This window comes from Bombina bombina, chromosome 6 (genome assembly GCF_027579735.1).
Source record: "Bombina bombina isolate aBomBom1 chromosome 6, aBomBom1.pri, whole genome shotgun sequence".
NCBI lineage: Eukaryota > Metazoa > Chordata > Amphibia > Anura > Bombinatoridae > Bombina > Bombina bombina.
The window spans coordinates 691,647,025-691,673,860 of NC_069504.1; the positions used below are offsets into that span (position 1 = coordinate 691,647,025).

Genomic DNA, 26,836 nt, shown 5'->3' on the forward strand with positions numbered 1-26,836 from the left:
TATTCTCTAGCTGACGCAGCGCCTCTGAGACATAATCAGTTCTATTCATAACCACCGTGGTGCCACCCTTATCAGCAGGGCGCACCACGATGGAAGTATCTTGTTCAAGATCTCTAAGAGCCTGTTTTTGTCTCAAAGAAAGATTATGTCTCTTAGGCGCCTGCTCAGATTGGAGGGCAATAAGATCCCTCTCTACCCTGTCATAAAAGGTCTTAACAATGTGACCTCTATAGTGAATGGGGTAGAACCTAGATATATCACGAAATTTGGTGCCAGTGTTAGTGGTGCCCTGGGTAAGTGGACCACCTGCTTCAAGGGCCTGAAGACAGGCTATATCACAATTATCCTGAAATGTAGGGAACTCTACCTGTCTAGTAGTGTTAATGGTACCTGTAGGGGTTGCAATGACATCCATATCTGTTTTATTGGCAAAGTATTTCTTTAAAGTGATGTTTCTAACCAATTTATTTAGGTCAATTAAGGTTTGGAATAGATGGAAATCTGCAGAAGGTGCAAATCCCAAAGCCATAGCCCAAGACTTCAATCTGTGCTTGCGTCAAAGTCTTAGAAGAAACATTAATGACATTGTTTATTTGTATTTTGTGTTGGAGTGATTTGCCCTCAGTTGGTACCTCTCTGTGTTCTGTGTATGCGGTCCGTTCCCCCCCTTCCTGGAGGTCCCTGTCCCAAGGGAAAAACCTGTTCAATAAGAGTGACATCACTGGGTACATTAGTCAGGGCTACATTACTGGGGACATATTTAGATACTGTATATCTTTCAACAAAGTTAGAACTATTTTGTTGGGCTGACCCCCCCGGGGTAGTGATAGTTGTATTGTTTTTCAGAATCCCAGTATTTTTAGGAGTTAACTGGACTATTTCAATTGCTGTATTAGTGCCCTCATTATCTGATTGCCTACCATCAGAGGACCACTCGGTGTCACTATCTGAAAAAGACACTGATTTGTTTTGTTTATTGTGGTTGTGTCTACGGTGTCCCCTCCTCCTGTTTCTATTTCCTTTGTTTTTATTATGTTGTAAATTGTTAGTGTTTGTAATAGAGATGTTACGTCTGTACTCATTTCTCTGTTTCCTATTCCATATATATACGGAATTGGAAAGGTAATCTGTCCTGTCCCTAATTAATTTATGATGTTTATTTTCCATAACTTGTTGTTTGTTAGTGGCTACAGAATCAGAGAGAATTTTATCAAACTTTGTAAAGTCAACATCCATACACCTCTTATTGAGTTCTAATTGTAAACAATCAATCTCATTTTTGATTTTGTGCAAATCTTGTGTCCTGTGACGTATTAATAACAGCATAAGATTAAAGGAACAATCTGTTAAGACTTGATTCCATGAGTCCATAAACTCCTGATTTTTGGGGTCAACTTCAAATGTTGGAAATTTGTACAGCCTTAATCCTCTTGGGATCATCTTAGCTTTTAATTAATTCTCAAATGTCCAAATGTCCCATTGGGCTCTATTTTCTTTTATAAGCAGTTGTTCCATAAGGTCAAACAATGTACTTAATGATAATACACCTTTATCATCTGAAAATATCTGGTTGCAATCAAAGCCTGGGTGTATCCTGGTTTCTGCAGGCATCAGTGAAAAATATGTGTGGCTGTTGGTTGCCACCATATTGCAAAATATCAGCACAAAATACATTTTCAAAAATATATATAAATAATAATGGTAAAGGATAAACTGAAAGTCAGACTTAAGTGCAGCGTTACCAGGGCATTAGCAGCTAATACCCAAAAGGAGCTAAATTTCAAGGCGCAATAGGCACACTGCAACAATTCATATGTGACCATAAAAAGGAAGAAAAAAAGTCAGTGTAAAAGCTTTTTAACTAAACCAATCTTCACCAGGACCTGGGAGACAAATAGCGATGTTGTCCTTTGGATGTATCCCCCCCCCCCTACCTCTATGTGCAGTAAAGGGTAAAAAGTATACCTTAGTTGTCGGTCGCTTTTGGGCGCAAGGAGGACTCCGGGGCCGTGACTTTCTTTGCCCGACTCAGAAAACCAGTCCTCCACCTGCTGTAAGCTGCTTGTTTGGCTTCTCCTCAAACACACGCTGCCAGCGTGTGTTGCTGCTATCCGGAAAAGAGGCTCCACTGACGTCCTCCATGACATATGTGCGGAGGGGGGGGGGGAGTCCCAATCAGGATGTAGGTACCTGGGCTAACTTTCAGGGCCCGACCAGGCGGGCAGAGACAGTGGTTCAGAATGCTGGTAGAAATGAAGGTAAATGAAGAGGTGAGCCACTGGAAGGTAAAATCCAAAAACTTTATTCCAAAAAGTTAAAAATGGGAGGCATCCCAGAACAGAAATGAGCAACGTGAAGCTGCTAACATGTTTCGTCCATGGTGGCCGTAGTCATAGCATACTATTCAATACTCTGTAAAAGTTTAAAACAGGTAACACAGTACCTGATTGCTAGTGTCTCTGCAGAGGCATTTTGTATTTTGTATTGTATTTTATATCTTGCTTATGTGTTTTCATTAAATAATGTATAATTAAATAACCATTTCTTATTAATAATGATTATCAATGGTTTAAGCTCTCACAGATGTCCTTCAACTATGTACTTATATTACCAGCTAGCATCAGTCTTATTTAATTTGTTTAATTTGTTTAAAGTATTACTCATTTTGTTATATATTTGGCAGTTTCAGAGTTAATTACTTGTGTGTGGCTACAGAAGTGGGCGTCTCTCACTCTCAATTATCCTACCAATCAGGTACTGTGTTACCTGTTTTAAACTTTTACAGAGTATTATATAGTATGCTATGACTACGGCCACCATGGCTGAAACATGTTAGCAGTTTCACGTTGCTCATTTCTGTTCTGGGATGCCTCCCATTTTTAACTTTTTGGAATAAAGTTTTTGGATTTTACCTTCCAGCAGCTCACCTCTTCATTTACCTTCATTTCTACCAGCATTCTGAACCACTGTCTTTGCCCGCCTGGTCGGGCCCTGAAAGTTAGCCCAGGTACCTACATCCTGATTGGGACCCCCCCCCTCCGCACATATGTCACGGAGGACGTCAGTGGAGCCTCTTTTTCGGATAGCAGCAACACACGCTGGCAGTGTGTGTTTGAGGAGAAGCCAGACAAGCAGCTTACGGCAGGTGGAGGACTGGTTTTCTGAGTCGGGCAAAGAAAGTCACGGCCCCGGAGTCCTCCTTGCGCCCAAAAGCGACCGACAACTAAGGTATACTTTTTACCCTTTACTGCACATAGAGGTAGGGGGGGGATACATCCAAAGGACAACATTGCTATTTGTCTCCCAGGTCTTGGTGAAGATTGGTTCCGTTAAAAAGCTTTTACACTGACTTTTTTTCTTCCTTTTTATGGTCACATATGAATTGTTGCAGTGTGCCTATTGCGCCTTGAAATTTAGCTCCTTTTGGGTATTAGCTGCTAATGCCCTGGTAACGCTGCACTTAAGTCTGACTTTCAGTTTATCCTTAACCATTATTATTTATATATATTTTTGAAAATTTATTTTGTGCTGATATTTTGCAATATGGTGGCAACCAACAGCCACACATATTTTTCACTGATGCCTGCAGAAACCAGGATACACCCAGGCTTTGATTGCAACCAGATATTTTCAGATGATAAAGGTGTATTATCATTAAGTACATTGTTTGACCTTATGGAACAACTGCTTATAAAAGAAAATAGAGCCCAATGGGACATTTGGACATTTGAGAATTACTTAAAAGCTAAGATGATCCCAAGAGGATTAAGGCTGTACAAATTTCCAACATTTGAAGTTGACCCCAAAAATCAGGAGTTTATGGACTCATGGAATCAAGTCTTAACAGATTGTTCCTTTAATCTTATGCTGTTATTAATACGTCACAGGACACAAGATTTGCACAAAATCAAAAATGAGATTGATTGTTTACAATTAGAACTCAATAAGAGGTGTATGGATGTTGACTTTACAAAGTTTGATAAAATTCTCTCTGATTCTGTAGCCACTAACAAACAACAAGTTATGGAAAATAAACATCATAAATGTATTAGGGACAGGACAGATTACCTTTCCAATTCCGTATATATATGGAATAGGAAACAGAGAAATGAGTACAGACGTAACATCTCTATTACAAACACTAACAATTTACAACATAATAAAAACAAAGGAAATAGAAACAGGAGGAGGGGACACCGTAGACACAACCACAATAAACAAAACAAATCAGTGTCTTTTTCAGATAGTGACACCGAGTGGTCCTCTGATGGTAGGCAATCAGATAATGAGGGCACTAATACAGCAATTGAAATAGTCCAGTTAACTCCTAAAAATACTGGGATTCTGAAAAACAATACAACTACCACTACCCCGGGGGGGTCAGCCCAACAAAATAGTTCTAACTTTGTTGAAAGATATACAGCATCTAAATATGTCCCCAGTAATGTAGCCCTGACTAATGTACCCAGTGATGTCACTCTTATTGAACAGGTTTTTCCCTTGGGACAGGGACCTCCAGGAGGGGGGGGGGGGGAGACCGCATACACAGAACACAGAGAGGTACCAACTGAGGGCAAATCGCTCCAACACAAAATACAAATAAACAATGTCATTAATGTTTCTTCTAAGACTTTGACGCAAGCACAGATTGAAGTCTTGGGCTATGGCTTGGGATTTGCACCTTCTGCAGATTTCAATCTATTCCAAACTTTAATTGACCTAAATAAATTGGTTAGAAACATCACTTTAAAGAAATACTTTGCCAATAAAACAGATATGGATGTCAACGCAACCCCTACAGGTACCAGTAACACTACTAGACAGGTAGAGTTCCCTACATTTCAGGATAATTGTGATATAGCCTGTCTTCAGGCCCTTGAAGCAGGTGGTCCACTTACCCAGGGCACCACTATCACTGGCACCAAATTTCGTGATAAATCTAGGTTCTACCCCATTCACTATAGAGGTCACATTGTTGAGACTTTTTATGACAGGGTAGAGAGGGATCTTATTGCCCTCCAATCTGAGCAGGCGCCTAAGAGACATAATTTGAGACAAAAACAGGCTCTTAGAGATCTTGAACAAGATACTTCCATCGTGGTGCGCCCTGCTGATAAGGGTGGCACCACGGTGGTTATGAATAGAACTGATTATGTCTCGGAGGCGCTGCGTCAGCTAGAGAATACACGGGACTATGAGGTATTGTCTAATAATCCCACTAATGCTTACAAAAAAGAAGTCAGGGACATTTTGGATGATGGGGTGGAAAACGGGTATTTGGATTTACACACTGCTCAATATTTGGAAGTCTCTTTTCCTACGGTACCCGTGTTCCACCACTTCCCTAAGGTCCACAAATCTCTCAGTGAAATTAAGGGTAGGCCCATTGTGAGTGGGATTGATTCCTTACTCGAAAGACTCTCCCAGTGGTTGGATGCCCTTCTACAGCCCATTGTAATTAACCTTCTATCATACACTCGTGATTCTAAACATATACTCAATCTTCTATCTGAAGTACAGTGGGATGAGACCTGTAGCTGGCTAACAATAGACACTGTGTCTTTATACTCGTCTATACCCCATTGTAAAGGCATTGAGGCTGTCAAGTTTCACCTCACCAATTCCACAGAATTTACTCTTGATTTTCAAAAATATATCCTCAGGATACTTGCGTTCCTTTTAACACATAATTTTTTCTGCTTTGAGGGTGTTTTCTATCTCCAGAGATGTGGCACAGCTATGGGGGCGAAGTTCGCCCCATCCTTCGCCAATCTCTATCTTGGCTGGTGGGAGCTGTGCCACATCTTTGGAGATAGCAATCCCTTCAGGGAACATATCAGATTTTTCAAACGGTTCATCGATGATCTGTTGATTATATGGACGGGTCCTGTGGATTTGGTGAGGGAATTTGTCAACTATCTCAATGATAATATCTATAATCTGCAGTTCACTTATGAATTTAACTCTAAGTGTATAACATTTCTGGATCTGCATCTAACAGGGGATGCTGAGGGTAATATACATACCAAGGTATATCGTAAACCAATTTCAGGAAACTCACTGCTACATGCAGATAGTTGTCATCCGAGGAATATATCCTATGCAGTAGCAAAAGGGCAGTTCTGCCGCCTCAAGAGAAACTGTAGTAAAGAAATAGACTTTCTGAGTGAATCTAATGAACTAGAATGCAGGTTACGTGAAAGGAAATATAGCTCTAGTCACATTAAAGAAGCACGCCGTAGGGTACAAGATATACCTAGGCAGAAGTTGCTTACAGATAATGAAACACAACAGAATACCAGCACCTTTCAAGGGGTTAACTTTGTGACCACGTACAGCGATCAGTACCCCAAGATCTGTAGCATTGTCAAAAGACACTTTCCCCTGCTTGCTGCAGATGATCTGTTGAAAGATACAGTCAAAAAAGGTATTAGATGCACTTACAGGAAGAGTTGTACCTTAGGCAGTATACTTTCACCGACCCAACTCAAACCACTACACGATTCACAGAGTTCCTGGTTACATCACAGGGGTATGTTTAGATGTGGACATCGTAGATGTAGACCTTATGATTATGCACAAATATCTGACTCCTTTCAATCATCAGTGACAGGCAAAAGCTACGAAATTAAGTCATGCATAAACTGTACACATACAGGGGTAATCTATCTGATAACCTGCATCCAATGTAACATTCAGTACACAGGACTTACATCTCATGACATTAATACACGTATCAGGGAACATATCTCTACTATAGAAAGAGGGAAATCATCCTCTCTACTGGTGCAACATTTTGCTACTGTTCATAATGGCAAGCTGGATTTTTTTCAGATGGACTGCCATTGAGAAAGTAGTAAAACCTAAGAGAGGTGGCGATCTAGATGCTATTCTGGCCAAACGTGAGGTGTTCTGGATATTTCACCTTAAAACCAGGACCCCTCACGGTCAGAATTCCAGATATGACCTGATAAATTTTTGGGAATGACTCCTTTTAGCTCTCCATGTATCATTGGCCTGTTATTTTACTTTTTTTTTTTTTTATCTTTTTCAGATCCATCCTTTGAGAAAATAAACTTTATTATTTACAAAAATAATATATTGCATTTTGTACACAATATACACCTCTTTTATCTTAACTATCAGGTCCCATATGTTTAAATATATTTCTTCATAACTACCGGTACATTTGGCAAAGTTAGCCTAGTTCAGATTAGTACTTAATATAATGATCCTTTAATTCTGACCCTGAGGCACCTTCTACTATCTATCTAATCTTGGCCTACGGGTCCCAATATAGTAGAATATATGGTTCTTTAATATTCTTTGTTCATTTAAGGAATATTTGTGCAATATCTATGTACATTAACTAGACTTTTGAATTTATACATTACAATATAGCTTTGATATATCTAAGTACAATATATATTTTTTGCAAAAAAAATTCTGCTTTTCTTATTGACACAGCAGGGATTAATGTACATGATATATGATGATGTATCCTCCCTGCTTTATGCAGGAATCTATTTATCCATTCTTTCTATTCACTAATATAGTTGGATACACACATACATATCCCATCTACATTATGTGCTAGTGTCTCTGCAGAGGCATTTTGTATTTTGTATTGTATTTTATATCTTGCTTATGTGTTTTCATTAAATAATGTATAATTAAATAATTTGTGAATATGGAAACATAACACATGCATAACATTTGTATCAATATTAGCCCATGTGTATATTGAATGTGTACTAATGTATACATTTTTCAGCCTAACCATTTCTTATTAATAATGATTACCAATGGTTTAAGCTCTCACAGATGTCCTTCAACTATGTACTTATATTACCAGCTAGCATCAGTCTTATTTAATTTGTTTAATTTGTTTAAAGTATTACTCATTTTGTTATATTTTTGGCAGTTTCAGAGTTAATTACTTGTGTGTGGCTACAGAAGTGGGCGTCTCTCACTCTCAATTATCCTACCAATCAGGTACTGTGTTACCTGTTTTAAACTTTTACAGAGTATTGTATAGTATGCTATGACTACGGCCACCATGGCCGAAACATGTTAGCAGCTTCACGTTGCTCATTTCTGTTCTGGGATGCCTCCCATTTTTAACTTTTTGGAATAAAGTTTTTGGATTTTACCTTCCAGCGGCTCACCTCTTCATTTACCTTAAGATTAAGAGTGTGCATATAAATACTACAGTCGGATTGCCTAATTACAGCATGTTTGTTGTTCCCCTTTCCCCTTTTCCTTATATGTTAGTTTAATTTAGTTTTAGTTTAATTAAAGTTAATTATGTTTATTATAAAACTGGCTGGGAAGAACGGATATAAACGGACTTGAATGGACAGTGCAATAAGTCTAATACCATTACAATTGTGGACTTTGGAAATCGCATCTTAGACCAACTGTTAAACACCTCAATGTATTTGTATTTGTTTGTTCTGAAAAGCCGTAATAAAGAAAGATTATAAAAAAAAGAATTGTACTACTTAACATAACCTAGTTACCATGGGTCCCAGACCGCATGTTTTGTAGTTATACTTTGTCAGGGTAATCATGCAGGCCATATAGACCTCCCCCGATAGGGGAAGTAAGAGGGATTAAACTGCTAAGAACAGTACTACTTAACACAACCTAGTTACCATGGGTCCCAGACCGCGTGTCTTGTTGTTATACTTTGTCAGGGTAATCATGCATGCCATATAGACCTCCCCCGATAGGGGGAGTAACAGGGATTAAAGTGCTAACAATAGTACTACTTAACACAACCTAGTTACCATGGATCCCAGACTGCATGTTTTATTATTATACTTTTTCAGGGTAATTATATATCTATTAAATCTATCTATTTATCTTCTATCGATTCTATCTAACTATCAATCTATGTATATCTGTCTATCAAATCTATCGATCCTGTGTCCAGACTGTTTTGTGACAGCCACTTGTGTTTTTGACAAATTTAAAGTATGAGGACAGACCAATCATCTTCTTCCATCTCCCTGTTCCAAAAATACAGGCCATATAGACCTCCCCCGATAGGGGGAGTAACAGGTAGTAGTAAACTGCTAAGAATAGTACTACTTAACACACCACGGGTCCCAGACTGCATGTCTTATTGTTATACTCTGTCAGGGAAATTATATATCTTTCAAATCTATCTATTTATCAAATCTATCTAACTATCAATCGTATCTATCAAATGTATATTGCATCTATTGATCGATGTAATTCGTATATATAAAATGTATATTGCATCTTTTGATCGATGTAATTCGTATCTATCAAATGTATATTGCATCTTTTGATCAATAAAATTCGTATCAATCAAATGGATATTGCATCTATTGATCTATGTAATTTGTATCGATCATATGTATATTGCATCTATTGAGCTATGTAATCTATGTATCTATCTATCAAATCTATCTATCTCATGGTTGTGCAAATGGACTGTTTGCGGTTGTTTGCGTTGCGTTACACTTGGAGTTTGGTCTGTCACTGTGAAGTGGGCGTAACCCTTACACTACCTGATCGATACGACATCATAACTGATGTTTTAAAGCACGTTATTGCAAACAATTTATTAATGTTAGGTGATTTAGGCCCTTTATGGGTTAAAAGCAGACTCTGCATCAGCTATGTAATTTTCCATGGGAGTTTTGCCATGGATCCCCCTCCAGTATGCCACAGTCCAGGTGTTAGTACCCTTGAAACAACTTTTCCATCACTATTGTGGCCAGAAAGAGTCCTTGCGGGTTTTAAAGTTCACCTGCCTATTGAAGTCAATGGCGGTTCGCCGGTTCGCGAACAGTAGCGGAAGTTCGAGTCCGCCGTTCGCAAACCGAAATTTTTAAGTTCGCGACATCACTAGTCATATATACAGAAATATTCCTCACAATCACACCTAGGTGACCCAAACTAGCCTTAATTGGCCCAAATGTTCATGAGGCAATGACTGAAGCATATTGGACTGGCATGCATGCTAAACAGCACTCTTATTCTTTATCCTTTGCATTCATTGTAACCGTATTTTGATTTTATCCCTATGTCCCCTTCCCTCCATTTTATTTTGCTCACAAATCAGAAGTGTAAAATTTCAAAATGCGATTTATTTTGATGTAACTGTTTTTGATTTCAATAAACTTTTGAAAAGTTAAAAAAAAACAAAAAAACCCTAACACTACGAAAAAATAAAAACAAATTACAAATGTAAATAAACCTAATACTACAAAAAAATAAAATTATAACATTACAAAAAATAAAAAAGGCTAAAATTATGAAATATAAAAAAAACACTAAGATTACAAAAAATAAAAACAAAATTATCCAAAATAATAAAAATTACACCTAATCTAATAACCCTATAAAACAGAATAGCCCCCCAAAATAAAAACACCCCCTAGCCTAAAAATAAATGATCAATAGCCCTTAAAAGTCTCCCCTAAAAGTAAAACCCCCACCCAACCAACCCCCCAAAATAAAAAAACTAAATCTAAAAAAATCCTAAATTACCCATTGCCCCTAAAGGGGTATTTGTATGGACATTCATCTCTTTTACTGCCCACCCCTAATCTAGAACAAAAACCCACTCAAAAAAATAAAATAACACTAACCCCAAGAAATCTACTCAAAGTTCCTGAAGTCCGGACATCCATCTTCATCCAGGCGGCAAGAAGTCTTCATCCAGGCAGCATCTTCAGCTCTTTCAATTTTTTTTACTGCCCATCCCTAATCTAAAACAAAAACCCACCCAAAAAAAAAATAACACTAACCCCAAGAAATCTACTCAAAGTTCCTGAAGTCCAGACATCCATCTTCATCCAGGCGGCATCTTCTATCTTCATCCAGGCGGCGAGAAGTCTTCATCCAGGCGGCATCTTCTATCTTCATCCCGGTGGTGCAGAGCTGTGTAGAGGCTGAGCTGTGGAGGCCCGGAACATCGTCACCAGCAACCTGGACATCCAGTGTGGAGGATCCTCTTCATACGATCAACGCCGTACACTGAAGCTTTTAATGCAAGGTACCCGTTTAAATTTGGGGTACCTTGCATTCCTATTGGCTTACATTTTCAAATCTGCCAATAGGATGAGAGCTACTGAAATCCTAGTGGCTGTTCAAATCAGCCAATATGATTTCAGTAGCTCTCATACTATTGGATTTCTGCACCACCTGCGACAGTGCTCCGCACCACTACAGCTCCGCGCCTCCACAGCTTTGCGTCACCAGGATGAAGATATAAGATGCCACCTGGATGAAGACTTCTTGCTGCCTGGATGAAGATAGAGGATGCCACCTGGATGAAGACTTCTCGCTGCCTGGATGAAGATGGATGTCCGGATTTCAGGAACTGTGAGTAGATTTCCTGGGGTTAGTGTTAGTTTTTTTTTTTGGGGTGAGTTTTTGTTTTAGATTAGGGTTTTGATGGGCAGTAAAAGAGCTGAATGCCCTTTTAAGGGCAATGCCCATACAAATGCCCCTTTAGGGGCAATGGGTAGCTTGGGATTTTTTTAGACTTAGGTTTTTCATTTGGAAGGGTTGGTTGGGTGGGGGTTTTTACATTTAGGGGGACTTTGTAATTTTGTAAGGTAAAGAGCTGTTTAACTTAGGGCAACACCCTACAAAAGGCCCTTTTAAGGGCTATTGGTAGTTTATTGTTAGGTTAGGGGGTTGTTTTTATATGGGGGGGGGCTTTTTTGTTTATATTGGGCTATTAGATTAGGTGTCATTTTTATTATTTTGGATAAAAAAAATTTATTATTTTTTGTAATCTTAGTGTTTTTTTAATGTTTTGCGTAATTTTAGCATTTTTTATGTTTTGTAATATTAGATTTTTTTATTTTTTTCATAGTATTAGGTTACTTTAAATTTGTAATTTAGGTTTTTGTTTTTTTCATAGTGTTAGGTTTTTTAATCATGTAATTTAGGATTTTTAATTGGTAGTTTATTTTATTTTATTAGAATAGTTATGATAGGTTAATTTATAGTTTAATCTAAGTTTTTTTTTATTTCACAGGTAAGTTTATATTTATTTTATTTTATATTGTAACTTTTAATTTAAAGTTAGGAGGTGTTAGGTCTAGGGGTTAATAGTTTAATTGAGTGTTTTGCAATGTGGGGGGCTGGCGGTTTAGTGGTTAATATGTTTAGTTTATTAGTTGTGATGTGGGGGGCTGGAGGTTTAGGGGTTAATACTTTATTATAGTGTTGATGATGTGGGGGCCCGGCAGTTTAGGGGTTAAAAGGTTTATTTTAGTGTCAGCGATGTGGGTGGGCAGCAGAGTAGTGATTAATAGGTGTAATATAATATTTGCGATGCGGGAGGGTGGCGGTTTAGAGGTTAATAGGTAGTTTATAGGTGTTAGTGTACTTTGTAACATTTTAGTTATGAGTTTTGTGAAATAGTTTTGTTTTGCAAAATCCATAACTACTGGTCTCAGATCCTGGAATGGATCATGTCGGTAAAGGCTGTAGTGCAAGCATTTTAGCCGGAACGCACAACCTGTAATACAGCGCTATGGAAAATCCCGCACTCAAACATAATTTTTTAGTGCAGAATGGTGACTTGCGTAAAGGCTAAAATTCTTGCGGTATAGCTATACTGCTGCCACTTGTAATATATGTTACCTGCCATTCCACGTGCAATGGGCAGTTTTTCAGCGGTATAGCCATACCGCACAATAATGCAAAAGTTGTAATCTAGCCGAAAGATAGCAGCATCTTATTTTCTAATAAATAACTGCACTAGGCAGTATTTTGGGGGTAAAGTTGGCAGGAGTTGGGGTGTTAAAAAATGCACCAATGCAATGCAGTCTATGGGAACTGTGTGTTCTCAGTAAATATATATGTATATGCTTATATACATGCAGTCATGGCCAAAAATATTGGCACCCCTGCATTTTGTCAGATAATGCATCGTTTTGCCCAGAAAATTATTGCAATTACAAATGTTTAGGGATTCTCATAATTATTTCTTTTGTTTGTATTGGTATGACACAAAAAGTTAATAAAAAAATAAATCTGACAAATTCCACAAAATACTCAAAAAAGTGGACTAGACAAAATTATTGGCACCTTCTCAAAATTGTAAGAAATAATTGCATTCCAAGTTTGTGATGCTCCTGTAATTTGTAATTAAACTCACCTGTATCAATTAACCAGCGCTGACAATGTAGAAATCACACTGGCAACCAGTTAAAATGGTGAAAAATGGACTAAACCTTTCTGTTATGTGTCTCTGTGTGCCACAATGAGCATGGAGAAGAGAAAGAGCAGCAAATAATTGTCTGAGGATTTGAGAATAAAAATTGTAGAAAGCATGGACAATCCCAAGGTTACAAGTTAATCTCCAGAGATCTTAATGTTCCTGTGTCCAATGTGCGTAACATTGTCAAGAAGTTTACAGCCCATGGCACTGTAGCTAATCTCCCTGGATGTCGAAGAAAGAGAAAAATTGATCAAAGATTGCGACAAAGGATTGTTCGATTGGTGGATAAAGAACTTCAATCAACTTCCAGACAAATTCAAGCTGACCTTCAGGCAAAGGGTACAAATGTGTCAGGGTACAAATGTGTATGATGGACTATGACTACGGTGTTATGCCAAAATGCTTCAGTTCATCTTTACTGATGGGTATATACCTCTCTATGGCCTAGATTTAGAGTTGGGCGGTAGCAGTCAAAACCAGCGTTAGAGGCTCCTAACGCTGGTTTTGGGCTACCGCTGGTATTTGGAGTCAGTCAGGAAAGGGTCTAACGCTCACTTTCCAGCCGCGACTTTTCCATACCGCAGATCCCCTTACGCCATTTGCGTATCCTATCTTTTCAATGGGATCTTTCTAACGCTGGTATTTAGAGTCTTGGCTGAAGTGAGCATTAGAAATCTGACGACAAAACTCCAGCCGCAGAAAAAAGTCAGTAGTTAAGTGCTTTCTGGGCTAACGCCGGTTTATAAAGCTCTTAACTACTGTGCTCTAAAGTACACTAACACCCATAAACTACCTATGTACCCCTAAACCGAGGTTCCCCCACATCGCCGCCACTCGATTAATTTTTTTTAACCCCTAATCTGCCGACCGCCACCTACATTATACTTATGTACCCCTAATCTGTTGCCCCTAACACCGCCGACCCCTATATTATATTTATTAACCCCTAACCTGCCCCCCACAACGTCGCCGCCAGATACCTACAATAATTAACCCCTAATCTGCCGACCGCAAAGCTCCGCCACCTACGTTATCCTTATGTACCCCTAATCTGCTGCCCCTAACACCGCCGACCCCTATATTATATTTATTAACCCCTAATCTGCCCCCCTCAGATTCAAGTTCAATCCGATTGGCTGATTGGATCAGCCAATCAGATTGAGCTTGCATTCTATTGGCTGTTCCAATCAGCCAATAGAATGCGAGCTCAATCTGATTGGCTGATTGGATCAGCCAATCGGATTGAACTTGAATCTGATTGGCTGATTCCATCAGCCAATCAGAATATTCCTACCTTAATTCCGATTGGCTGATAGAATGCTATCAGCCAATCGGAATTCGAGGGACGCCATCTTGGATGACGTCATTTAAAGGAACCGTCATTCGGCTAGTAGGCGTCGGTTGAAGGGGATGTTCCACGTCGGCTTGGAAGAAGATGGCTCCGCTCCGGAAGAAAGAAGATTGAAGATGCGGCTTGATAGAAGACTTCATCCCGATGATGGACTTCCGACTTCAGCCCGATGATGGAGTTCTTCAGCCGCCGCTTGGATCCAGACTTCAGCCCGAGGATGGATGTCACTCTTCAGCCCCCCGCTTGGGCTTGGATCAAGACTTCGGACCTTCTTCTGGACAGATCGGGACCCGGTGAGGTGAAGACAAGGTAGGGAGATCTTCAGGGGCTTAGTGTTAGGTTTATTTAAGGGGGGTTTGGATTAGATTAGGGGTATGTGGGTGGTGGGTTGTAATGTTGGGGGGGGTATTGTATGTTTTTTTTTTACAGGCAAAAGAGCTGAATTCTTTGGGACATGCCCCGCAAAGGGCCCTTTTCAGGGCTGGTAAGGTAAAAGAGCTTTGAACTTTTTTATTTTAGAATAGGATAGGGCATTTTTTTATTTTGGGGGTCTTTGTTATTTTATTAGGGGGCTTAGAGTAGGTGTAATTAGTTTAAAATTGTTGTAATTTTTTTCTAATGTTTGTAAATATTTTTTTATTTTTTGTAACTTAGTTCTTTTTTATTTTTTGTACTTTAGTTAGTTTATTTAATTGTATTTATTTGTAGGTATTTTATTTAATTAATTTATTGATAGTGTAGTGTTAGGTTTAATTGTAGATAATTGTAGGTATTGTATTTAATTAATTTATTGATAGTGTAGTGTTAGGTTTAATTTTAACTTAGGTTAGGATTTATTTTACAGGTAATTTTGTAATTATTTTAACTATTTTAGCTATTAAATAGTTATTAACTATTTAATAGCTATTGTACCTGGTTAAAATAAATACAAAGTTGCCTGTAAAATAAATATTAATCCTAAAATAGCTATAATATAATTATAATTTATATTGTAGCTATATTAGGGTTTATTTTACAGGTAAGTATTTAGCTTTAAATAGGAATAATTTATTTAATAAGAGTTAATTTATTTCGTTAGATAAAAATTATATTTAACTTAGGGGGGTGTTAGTGTTAGGGTTAGACTTAGCTTTAGGGGTTAATCCATTTATTACAGTAGCGGCGAGATTCGGTCGGCAGATTAGGGGTTAATAATTTAAGTTAGGTGTCGGCGATGTTAGGGAGGGCAGATTAGGGGTTAATACTATTTATTATAGGGTTATTGAGGCGGGAGTGAGGCGGATTAGGGGTTAATAACTTTATTATAGTAGCGGTGCGGTCCGCTCGGCAGATTAGGGGTTAACAAGTGTAGGCAGGTGGAGGCGACGTTGTGGGGGGCAGATTAGGGGTTAATAAATATAATATAGGGGTCGGCGATGTTAGGGGCAGCAGATTAGGGGTACACAGGGATAATGTAGGTAGCAGCGGTTTACAGAGCGGCAGATTAGGGGTTAAAAAAAATATGCAGGTGTCAGCGATAGCGGGGGCAGCAGATTAGGGGTTAATAAGTGTAAGGTTAGGGGTGTTTAGACTCTGGGTACATGTTAGGGTGTTAGGTGCAGACTTAGGAAGTGTTTCCCCATAGGAAACAATGGGGCTGCGTTAGGAGCTGAACGCTGTTTTTTTGCAGGTGTTAGGTTTTTTTTCAGCTAAAACTGCCCCATTGTTTTCTATGGGGGAATCGTGCACGAGCACGTTTTTGAAGCTGGCCGCGTCCGTAAGCACCGCTGGTATCTAGAGTTGCAGTGGCGTTAAATTATGCTCTACGCTCCCTTTTTGGAGCCTAACGCACTGAAAACCCAGCCATTCTGTGAACTCTAAATACCAGCGGTATTTAAAAGGTGCGGGGGGAAAAAAAGCACGCGTAGCTAACGCACCCCTTTGGCCGCCAAACTCTAAATCTAGGCGTATGTTTTAGAATTATTTTTATAAAAGCTATTTTTTAGTCTTTACCTCCTGGCTACCTTATTTTTTTTTTACAAATGTGTCAGCTCACACTATACATCACCATCTGAATGAAAAGGGACACTATGGTAAGAGACCTAGGAGGACCCCACTACTGACACAGAAACATAAAAAAGTCATATTGGAGTTTGCCAAAACTTACCTGAGGAAGCCAAAATCATTTTGGGAGAATGTGCTGTGGACAGGGGAAACACAATTACAGCTTTTGGTAAAGCCCATGATTCTACTGTTTTCAGAAAAAGAAATTAGGCTTTTAAAGAAAAGAATACAGTCCCTACAGTCAAACATGGTGGAGGTTCAGTGATGTTTTGGGGTTGCTTTGCTGCTTTAGGCAATGGATGTCTTGACTGTGTGCATGGCATTATGAAATCTGAAGACTACCAAAGAATTCTGTGGTCCAATATAGGGCCCAGTGTCAGAAAGTCGGGTCCTCGTCAGAGGTCATAGGTCTTCCAGCAGGACAATGACCTAAAGCACACGTCAAAAAGCACCCAGAAATGGTTCAAGACAAAGCACTGGAGAGTACTTAACTGGTCAGCAATGAGCTCAGATCGTAATCCTATAGAGCATGTGTGGATAGATCTTAAAACAACAGCTGGAAAAAGGAACCCTTCCAATCTGAGAGACCTGGAGCAGTTGGGGAAAGAAGAGTGATCCAAAATTCCAGTAGAGAGGTGTCAAAAACTCATTGATGGTTACAGGAAGTGATTAATTTCAGCTATTTTTTCCAAGGGGTGTGCTACCAAATATTAAATTGAGGGTGCAAATAATTTTGTCCAGTCCATTTTTGGAGTTTTTCGTAGAATGTTTCAATTTTTTTCTCCATTTTTTTGTGTTATACCAATACAAACAAAGAGAAAAAAACATGAAAATGCCTAAACATTTGTAATGTAATTGCAACAATTTTCTGGGTGAAGTGGTGCCTTATCTGACAGAAATACAGGGGTGCCAATATTTTTGGCCATGACTGTATATATTTATGTGGTGCGCTTAAGTAGAACATATAATATAGTGTGATTTGAGACCTAAAGTAAAGTGTTAGAGCTACAAGAAAATTATAATAAAGAATTACACTCATATATATATACATACTGAAAACAGAAGAACAGAAAGAGCGCAACCACGACTCAAGGTAAAAGGCATAATATCTTTACTGTTAGCATATAATAAGTTGCACTTACAAGAAAGTATAGATAAAAACTTTTAGACAACACACAATCAGCTGATTCCGGTATCTGGGTAGCTGCTCTCGCTTCCAGCACTATAATCCTTTGTCGCTGTGTGCAAAGTCCATACGCGGAAGAATTGGGGTAAGTCTCTTTCTCCTGAAGGGGCTATACTATCTGTAGACCATATCAAATGTAAAATATATGTTTATTATTGAAAAAATGTAAAAAAAAGAGTTTAAAAGTGATATAGTTCATGTCATGGTGTTTGACTGTGAAGGACTCAAAGGTGTATACTGTATATATGTGTGTATATTTGTATGTGTGTATGAATATATGTAAATATGTGTAAACGTGTCATACTCTGGAAGGGAGCAGTTTCAGGAGGTGGGAGCTGTTGTGCAGAGGTGTCAGGTTCTGGGGTTAAAGTTGTGTTTTGTCTGCGTGTGTCTTTCCTTTTTGGCATAATTAAACAGGTACAAGGTTTTAGGAAATAAAGGTGATGGTTTTATTTATAGGATAATTAGCAATGCAGAGATATGCAATTAGATAAGGCAATGTTTATAGGCTATAGTATTAGGCAGGAATACAGATCTTTGTAATAACAGGCAGGATACTTGCATATGCTGTAGACTGGAACTGTGTAATAACAGGCAGGAATGCAGTGCTTTGTATAACAGGCAGGATACTTGCATATGCTGTAGACTGGAACTGTGTAATAACAGGCAGGAATGCAGTGCTTTGTATAACAGGCAGGATACTTGCATATGCTGTAGACTGGAACTGTGTAATAACAGGCAGGAATGCAGTGCTTTGTATAACAGGCAGGATACTTGCATATGCTGTAGACTGGAACTGGGTAATAACAGGCAGGAATGCAGTGCTTTGTATAACAGGCAGGATACTTGCATATGCTGTAGACTGGAACTGTGTAATAACAGGCAGGAATGCAGTGCTTTGTATAACAGGCAGGATACTTGCATATGCTGTAGACTGGAACTGTGTAATAACAGGCAGGAATGCAGGGCTTTCTATAACAGGCAGGATACTTGCATATGCTGTAGACTGGAACTGTGTAATAACAGGCAGGAATGCAGGGCTTTGTATAACAGGCAGGATACTTGCATATGCTGTGGACTGGAACACTGTAGTAACAAACAGGAAACTTGCATAGACTGCAAACTGAAACTCTATAATATCAGGTAACAAGCAAGCAAAAGTTGTAATAACAGACAGGATACTTGCATATGCTGTAGACTGGAACACTGTAGTAACAAACAGGAAACTTGCATAGACTGCAAACTGGAACTCTATAGTATCAGGTAACAAGCAAGCAAAAGTACCTGAGTCAGTCTTTAGCAAATAGAGAATTATGCTAGATCAATTGCCAGGAAATAAGTCCAAAAACGAAACACAGTGCCAAGGGAATATCCAGAAGAGTAGTCAGGAAATGAAGCAGAAATCAGGAACCAGGAAATCCAACAAATCTGTATTTCACTCAGGAAACAGGACCAGAGGGTCTTTCAGAGTATAACACTCAATGTCAAGGCCCAGAACTGCCAGCAAATCTCCCAGATATAGCAGGCTGCTGATTAAATTATTTGTTTCAGCTGGTAAGCAGGTGGAGCCAGAGAGCCAAAGTTGCAGCAAACAGAAAAACCCAATATTCTTAGCCTGTGATCAAGCCATCTGGTAGCAGAGAAGCAAGACAACAGGCTGGGAAAGAACAGCAGCAGAAATAGAAACAGGTCCCAGATTCAATTCCAGGCTGGGTCATGACACATGTGTATGTATGTATGTGCACACATACATGAATGCATACACATGCCAATCCTCCTGTGTTTGTACATGTAAAACATGTTAATTAAAAAAATAACAAATTTGTAAGAATGTCTTGATTTCTTATTTGTAAAGTGAGACAAAAATCAAGTTTTTTAAACATTTCCAGCATGGTAAAGGAATGTTACAAATTGAACACAACACTAACGGCTAGATTTGGAGTTTTGTCGGTAACGAGCCGAAAATCTAACGCCCGTGTTTTTCTGGCCGCACCATAAAAATAACTCTGGTATCGAGAGTCCACATAAAGGCTGCGTTAGGCTCCAAAAAAGGAGCGTAGAGCATTTTTAACGCAGCTTCAACTCTCGATACCAGAGTTGCTTACGGACGCGGCCAGCCTCAAAAACGTGCTCGTGCACGATTCTCCCATAGGAAACAATGGGGCTGTCTGAGCTGAAAAAAAACCTAACACCTGCAAAAAAGCCGTGTTCAACTCCTAACGCAGCCCCATTGTTTGCTATGCGGTAACCCTTCCGACGTCTGCACTTAACACTCTAACATGTACCCCGAGTCTAAACACCCCTAACCTTACACTTATTAACCCCTAATCTGCCGCCCCCGCTATCGCTGACCCCTGCATATTATTTTTAACCCCTAATCTGCCGCTCCGTAAACCGCCGCTACTTACATTATCCCTATGTACCCCTAATCTGCTGCCCTAACATCGCCGACCCCTATATTATATTTATTAACCCCTAATCTGCCCCCCACAACGTCGCCTCCACCTGCCTACACTTATTAACCCCTAATCTGCCGAGCGGACCGCACCGCTATTATAATAAAGTTATTAACCCCTAATCCGCCTCACTAACCCTATCATAAATAGTATTAACCCCAAATCTGCCCTCCCTAACATCGCCGACACCTAACTTCAATAATTAACCCCTAATCTGCCGACCAAATCTCGCCGCTATTCTAATAAATGTATTAACCCCTAAAGCTAAGTCTAACCCTAATACTAACACCCCCCTAAGTTAAATATAATTTAAATCTAACGAAATTAATTAACTCTTATTAAATAAATTATTCCTATTTAAAGCTAAATACTTACCTGTAAAATAAATCCTAATATAGCTACAATATAAATTATAATTATATTATAGCTATTTTAGGATTTATATTTATTTTACAGGTAACTTTGTATTTATTTTAACCAGGTACAATAGCTATTAAAAAGTTAAGAACTATTTAATAGCTAAAATAGTTAAAATAATTACAAATTTACCTGTAAAAGAAATCCTAACCTAAGTTACAAATAAACCTAACACTAGACTATCAATAAATTAATTAAATAAACTACCTACAATTACCTAAAATTAACCTAACACTACACTATCAATAAATTAATTAAATACAATTGCTACAAATAAATACAATTAAATAAACTAGCTAAAGTACAAAAAATAAAAAAGAACTAAGTTACAAAAAATAAAAAAATATTTACAAACATAAGAAAAATATTACAACAATTTTAAACTAATTACACCTACTCTAAGCCCCCTAATAAAATAACAAAGCCCCCCAAAATAAAAAAATGCCCTACCCTATTCTAAATTACTACAGTTCAAAGCTCTTTTACCTTACCAGCCCTGAACAGGGCCCTTTGCGGGGCATGCCCCAAGAAATACAGCTCTTTTGCCTGTAAAAAAAAACATACAATACCCAAGCCCCCCAACATTACAACCCACCACCCACATACCCCTAATCTAACCCAAACCCCCCTTAAATAAACCTAACACTAAGCCCCTGAAGATCATCCTACCTTGTCTTCACCATACCAGGTTCACCGATCGGTCCAGAAGAGCTCCTCCGATGTCCTGATCCAAGCCCAAGCGGGGGGCTGAAGAGGTCCATGATCCGGCTGAAGTCTTCATCCAAGCGGGGCAGAAGAGTTCTTCCATCCGATTGAAGTCTTCATCCAAGCGGCATCCATCCGGAGCGAAGCGGCAGCATCCTGAAGACCTCCACCGCGGAACATCCATCCTGGCCGACGACTGAACGACGAATGACGGTTCCTTTAAATGACGTCATCCAAGATGGCGTCCCTCGAATTCCAATTGGCTGATAGGATTCTATCAGCCAATTGGAATTAAGGTAGGAATATTCTGATTGGCTGATGGAATCAGCCAATCAGAATCAAGTTCAATCCGATTGGCTGATCCAATCAGCCAATCAGATTGAGCTTGCATTCTATTGGCTGTTCCGATAGGATGAAGACTTTGGAGCCTCTTCTGGACCTCTTCAGGCACCGGATGATGGATCGCCAACCCCCACTTGGGTTGGATGAAGATTTTGGAGCCAGGACGGTTCGGTGATACCTGGTGAGGTGAAGACAAGGTAGGATGATCTTCAGGGGCTTAGTGTTAGGTTTATTTAAGGGGGGTTTGGGTTAGATTAGGGGTATGTGGGTGGTGGGTTGTAATGTTGGGGGGGGGTATTGTATGTTTTTTTTTTACAGGCAAAAGAGCTGAACTTCTTGGGGCATGCCCCGCAAAGGGCCCTGTTCAGGGCTGGTAAGGTAAAAGAGCTTTGAACTTTAGTAATTTAGAATAGGGTAGGGCATTTTTTATTTTGGGGGGCTTTGTTGTTTTATTAGGGGGCTTAGAGTAGGTGTAATTAGTTTAAAATTGTTGTAATATTTTTCTTATGTTTGTAGATATTTTTTTATTTTTTGTAACTTAGTTCTTTTTTATTTTTTGTACTTTAGCAAGTTTATTTAATTGTATTTATTTGTAGGAATTGTATTTAATTAATTTATTGATAGTGTAGTGTTAGGTTAATTGTAGGTAATTGTAGGTAGTTTATTTAATTAATTTATTGATAGTATAGTGTTAGTTTTAATTGTAACTTAGGTTAGGATTTCTTTTACAGGTAAATTTGTAATTATTTTAACTATTTTAGCTATTAAATAGTTCTTAACTATTTAATAGCTATTGTACCTGGTTAAAATAAATACAAAGTTACCTGTAAAATAAATATAAATCCTAAAATAGCTATAATATAAATATAAGTTATATTGTAGCTATATTAGGATTTATTTTACAGGTAAGTATTTAGCTTTAAATAGGAATAATTTATTTAATAAGAGTTAATTTATTTCGTTAGATTTAAATTATATTTAACTTAGGGGGGTGTTAGTGTTAGGGTTAGACTTAGCTTTAGGGGTTAATACATTTATTAGAATAGCGGTGAGCTCCGGTCGGCAGATTAGGGGTTAATAATTGAAGTTAGGTGTCGGCGATGTTAGGGAGGGCAGATTAGGGGTTAATACTATTTATTATAGGGTTAGTGAGGCGGATTAGGGGTTAATAACTTTATTATAGTAGTGCTCAGGTCCGCTCGGCAGATTAGGGGTTAATAAGTGTAGGCAGGTGGAGGCGACGTTGTGGGGGGCAGATTAGGGGTTAATAAATATAATATAGGGGTCGGCGGTGTTAGGGGCAGCAGATTAGGGGTACATAGGGATAATGTAGCTGGCGGCGGCGTGCGGACGGCAGATTAGGGGTTAATAAGTGTAGGTAGCTGGCGGCGACGTTGTGGGGGGCAGATTAGGGGTTAATAAATATAATACAGGGGTCGGCGGTGTTAGGGGCAGCAGATTAGGGGTACATAAGGATAACGTAGGTGGCGGTCGGCAGATTAGGGGTTAAAAAAATGTAATCGAGTGGCGGCGATGTGGGGGGACCTCGGTTTAGGGGTACATAGGTAGTTTATGGGTGTTAGTGTACTTTAGAGTACAGTAGTTAAGAGCTTTATAAACCGGCGTTAGCCCAGAAAGCTCTTAACTACTGACTTTTTTCCTGCGGCTGGAGTTTTGTCGTTAGATGTCTAACGCTCACTTCAGAAACGACTCTAAATACCGGAGTTAGGAAGATCCCATTGAAAAGATAGGATACGCAATTGACGTAAGGGGATCTGCGGTATGGAAAAGTCGCGGCTGAAAAGTGAGCGTTAGACCCTATTTTGAGTGACTCTAAATACCGGCGGTAGCCTAAAACCAGCGTTAGGAGCCTCTAACGCTGGTTTTCACGGCTAACGCCAAACTCTAAATCTAGGTCTAAGGGATTGGAATGTGGGGCTCTTGTTTTGAGAGGTGGGTTTGATAATATGCTTCCACCTTATACTAATGTTTAACGTCTAAACAAGTTATTTTTGTGTAGTTCCAGTGATCCAATGGAATACTGCAATCAAAATTACTTTGTACTAGCGATAAAGGTAAGAAAAAAGTATATCAGGACTCAGGAGTTATATATGAAATGTATTATACTGTCTAGGAAATCAAGTTAATTAGAATTATTTTTTTATCAAAATGAAATACAATTTTACCATTTCAAACCCTCTATCTAATCTTTACACATAAAAGACCACTCTAAATGAAGAGAAAATAAATTTCACTAATTATCTATATTCATATAACAATATATTTGTCACTATAAACAACCTTCCAATAATAATAATAAAAAAATGTCACAACCACTCCTCAGCTACTCACTCACTAATTCTACTGTCTCAATTTTAATGGAAAGTCGGAGAACCTAATAATTGTGATAACCTGACTATGGGCTAGATTACAAGTGGCAACCTATTTAGCACTTTCACTCAAGCGCTAACACCACCAGAAGTAATCTTTTTGCGAATGCGGGTTAGCATGATGTATTAGATAGAAACTTTTCATGATTAAATACACAAATAATTAATAAATAGTCAATGTATTTACAGTTTATATTACATCTGTGCTTTTTTGATATTCAGATATTTATTTAGTAAATATACATATTTTAAGTACATATATCCTTTTTTAGAAAATGCCTTTCAGAAATAATTTACACAGTTTCACATGTACTTCTGCTTTCCTTGTTTTGCTCTGCTGTCTATTCTCAGACAACATCTTATCTAGAAGGAGAAGGGGGCACATTTCAATGTGGAGTGTGAAAACTGTCTGTGGGTCTGATATGCAAAACTTCACTGACATGGAGAGAAATAACGCAAAATCTTTGGGATTTTTTTTAAACCTTGTATTGTAATGTAGGAGTCCGTGTTTCACATAAAGAACACTACATAGCAACATAAATTTTTCTCAAGATATAATTTGTGTTTCTAAATATTTTTTATGGGCCTTGCCCTGCCGACGAGGCTTCTTAGAATATCTCACCTAAGCAGAATATCAGGCCCTATGAGAGGATATTCACTATATTTTGAGGAAAAGCTATTAAGTTAGACTAGCACTTTGCTAGGAGATATGATTGACTTAAAATGTATACATAATCCAAAAAGGTAGACGGTAGCAGCAGCGATGAATAAAAAGTTCAATCTTTAATTCTCCATGTTAAAATTCATAGTCCAAGGAGGAGAAGCAAATATAGAATACGATACACGGATACAATAGACAGTACATGCGTTTCGGTGTTTCTGATTCAGTAGTGATTACGGCTCACGCCAAAACGCTTATACTGTCTATTTTATCCATGTATCTTATTCTATATTTGCGTCTCCCTCCTTGGAGTATGTATTTTAACCTGGAGAAATAAAGATTGAACTTGTATTCATCGCTGCTGCTTCAGTCTACCTTTTTGGATTGTGTATATCTTTTACCTGTCTGGTAGCAGCATTCCTCTTACATTTGTGGCGCTGTTTCCCCATTGGAGAATTACCGTGGCTATTATCCTCCTAACCTGTCACTGATCCGATCTGAGCTAAGGGTGTTGGGCGGATACGTTGGAGACATCATGTTACCTGAATACATCAGGAGGAACCCAGGAAGGAGGTGGCGATCTAGCCCAATGGTGGTGGCGAATCTGTAACGGTCGAGAGGTGGTAAGAGAGCGAAAGACTTCACTCCTTTTCCTTTTCCGTAGTTGCCCCACAGCTCTGATAGAAGTGGTTCCACACTTTTTTTGACTCATCACCACTGACTGGAAATTCCAGGACACCCGTCCAGTTGAAGTCTCAGTAGGGGGACAGGAGGTACCATCACGGTTCTGAGCTAAAACAGTTTATAGCTCTCTCAAAGTGCTCCACGATCTGGAACTTTTCCCAGGGCACAGGTAATTTTCTGTATATCACCATTGGGTTGCAGTCAGGCAACATCTGCAATATATTTTTGAACATTACTGCATTAAGCACGCGAGCCCAATATTTTGTTCACTTGTTCATTTGACACCTGCATAGTAGGTTGTTATACGCTACACATGGGAACAGCATAAATGTTATATAACAAGCCACACATAGCAATTACCCAGCCCAGCATTGTTCTATTTCGGGTTTTGTGACTTAAAATGTAGACACGCCTGCTATGCTAATGTTTAGAAGTAGCAGACCAAAAAAATAAATATTTAAAATAAATTATTCAATAAATAATACGGTGCAGACCCTAAAATATTTGTAATAGTCAAATACCAAAAGATAGATACCAGAGATATATTAATCTTGGTACAAAAAGTAAGGGGAATTCAGCACTCTATAAATAGTATCAATATGCAAAAATAAATTTATTGGTGGCTTGAAAATTCCGGCTGGTACTCTGGAAGCGTGACATTGTTTACACTGAGCGACTATTAGGAGCCTGCCTGATGGGTCTTGTTTTTTCCCACTACCGGAGTGGAGGTGCAGCTTGGACTGATGTGGCCATGGCGTAAGAGGAAAGGTAATTGTGCAGTCCGATGCACTGGACATGTGTGTGATGATCAGCTTATATGTCCTGTCAGGATCTGCTTGAACTGCTTATGCCTTCTCCCTGCATGGCCTTGCTGTGAGAGCTGATAATGGTTCACTTAACTGCTTTCCTGCTATAGCATGGACTATCTGGCTGCTTGCTCTCATAGTTGCACCTTCTTCTAAATGGTCATTACAGTACTTGTAGGGGAGCTTGGATTCCTTTAAGCCCCTATGAATGACTTTCTGTGCCGTTTGGGACTGCATGCATTCTCTTACGGCTTGACCTATTGCTTTACTCCAGCTGTTACATATGGCTATTTTGCTCTGACTACGTGCATAGATCTCCAAGTCATCCTGCCCAGACAGTACCTGTATGACACAGGGTCTGGTGCAGCAGAGTGTTACTCTTTGGTATCTACTACTTGACTTCTGCTATATGCTGGCAATTGTCTACTTTTATCTTGTTTTTGTTTTTTTCTTGTTTTGCTATGCTGTATGTATTTGTACTGTGACAGTCCTATATGTTACTTTGTGCTAGTAGCATTTAGAATACATTTATATATATATATATATATATATATATATATATATATATATATATAT

At 38.7% G+C, this 26,836-nt stretch overlaps 1 protein-coding gene across 3 annotated transcripts in view; it reads left to right on the plus strand.

Annotated features, from left to right (window-relative positions):
• Positions 1-26,836, plus strand: part of LOC128663452 (mucin-2-like) — a 225,994-nt gene that overhangs the window by 92,025 nt on the left and 107,133 nt on the right. For all 3 annotated transcript variants that reach the window (XM_053717784.1, XM_053717785.1, XM_053717786.1), the window contains exon 4: positions 23,740-23,794. In XM_053717784.1, coding sequence (XP_053573759.1) covers positions 23,740-23,794 — 55 coding nt within the window. The remainder of the gene's footprint in view (positions 1-23,739; positions 23,795-26,836) is intronic.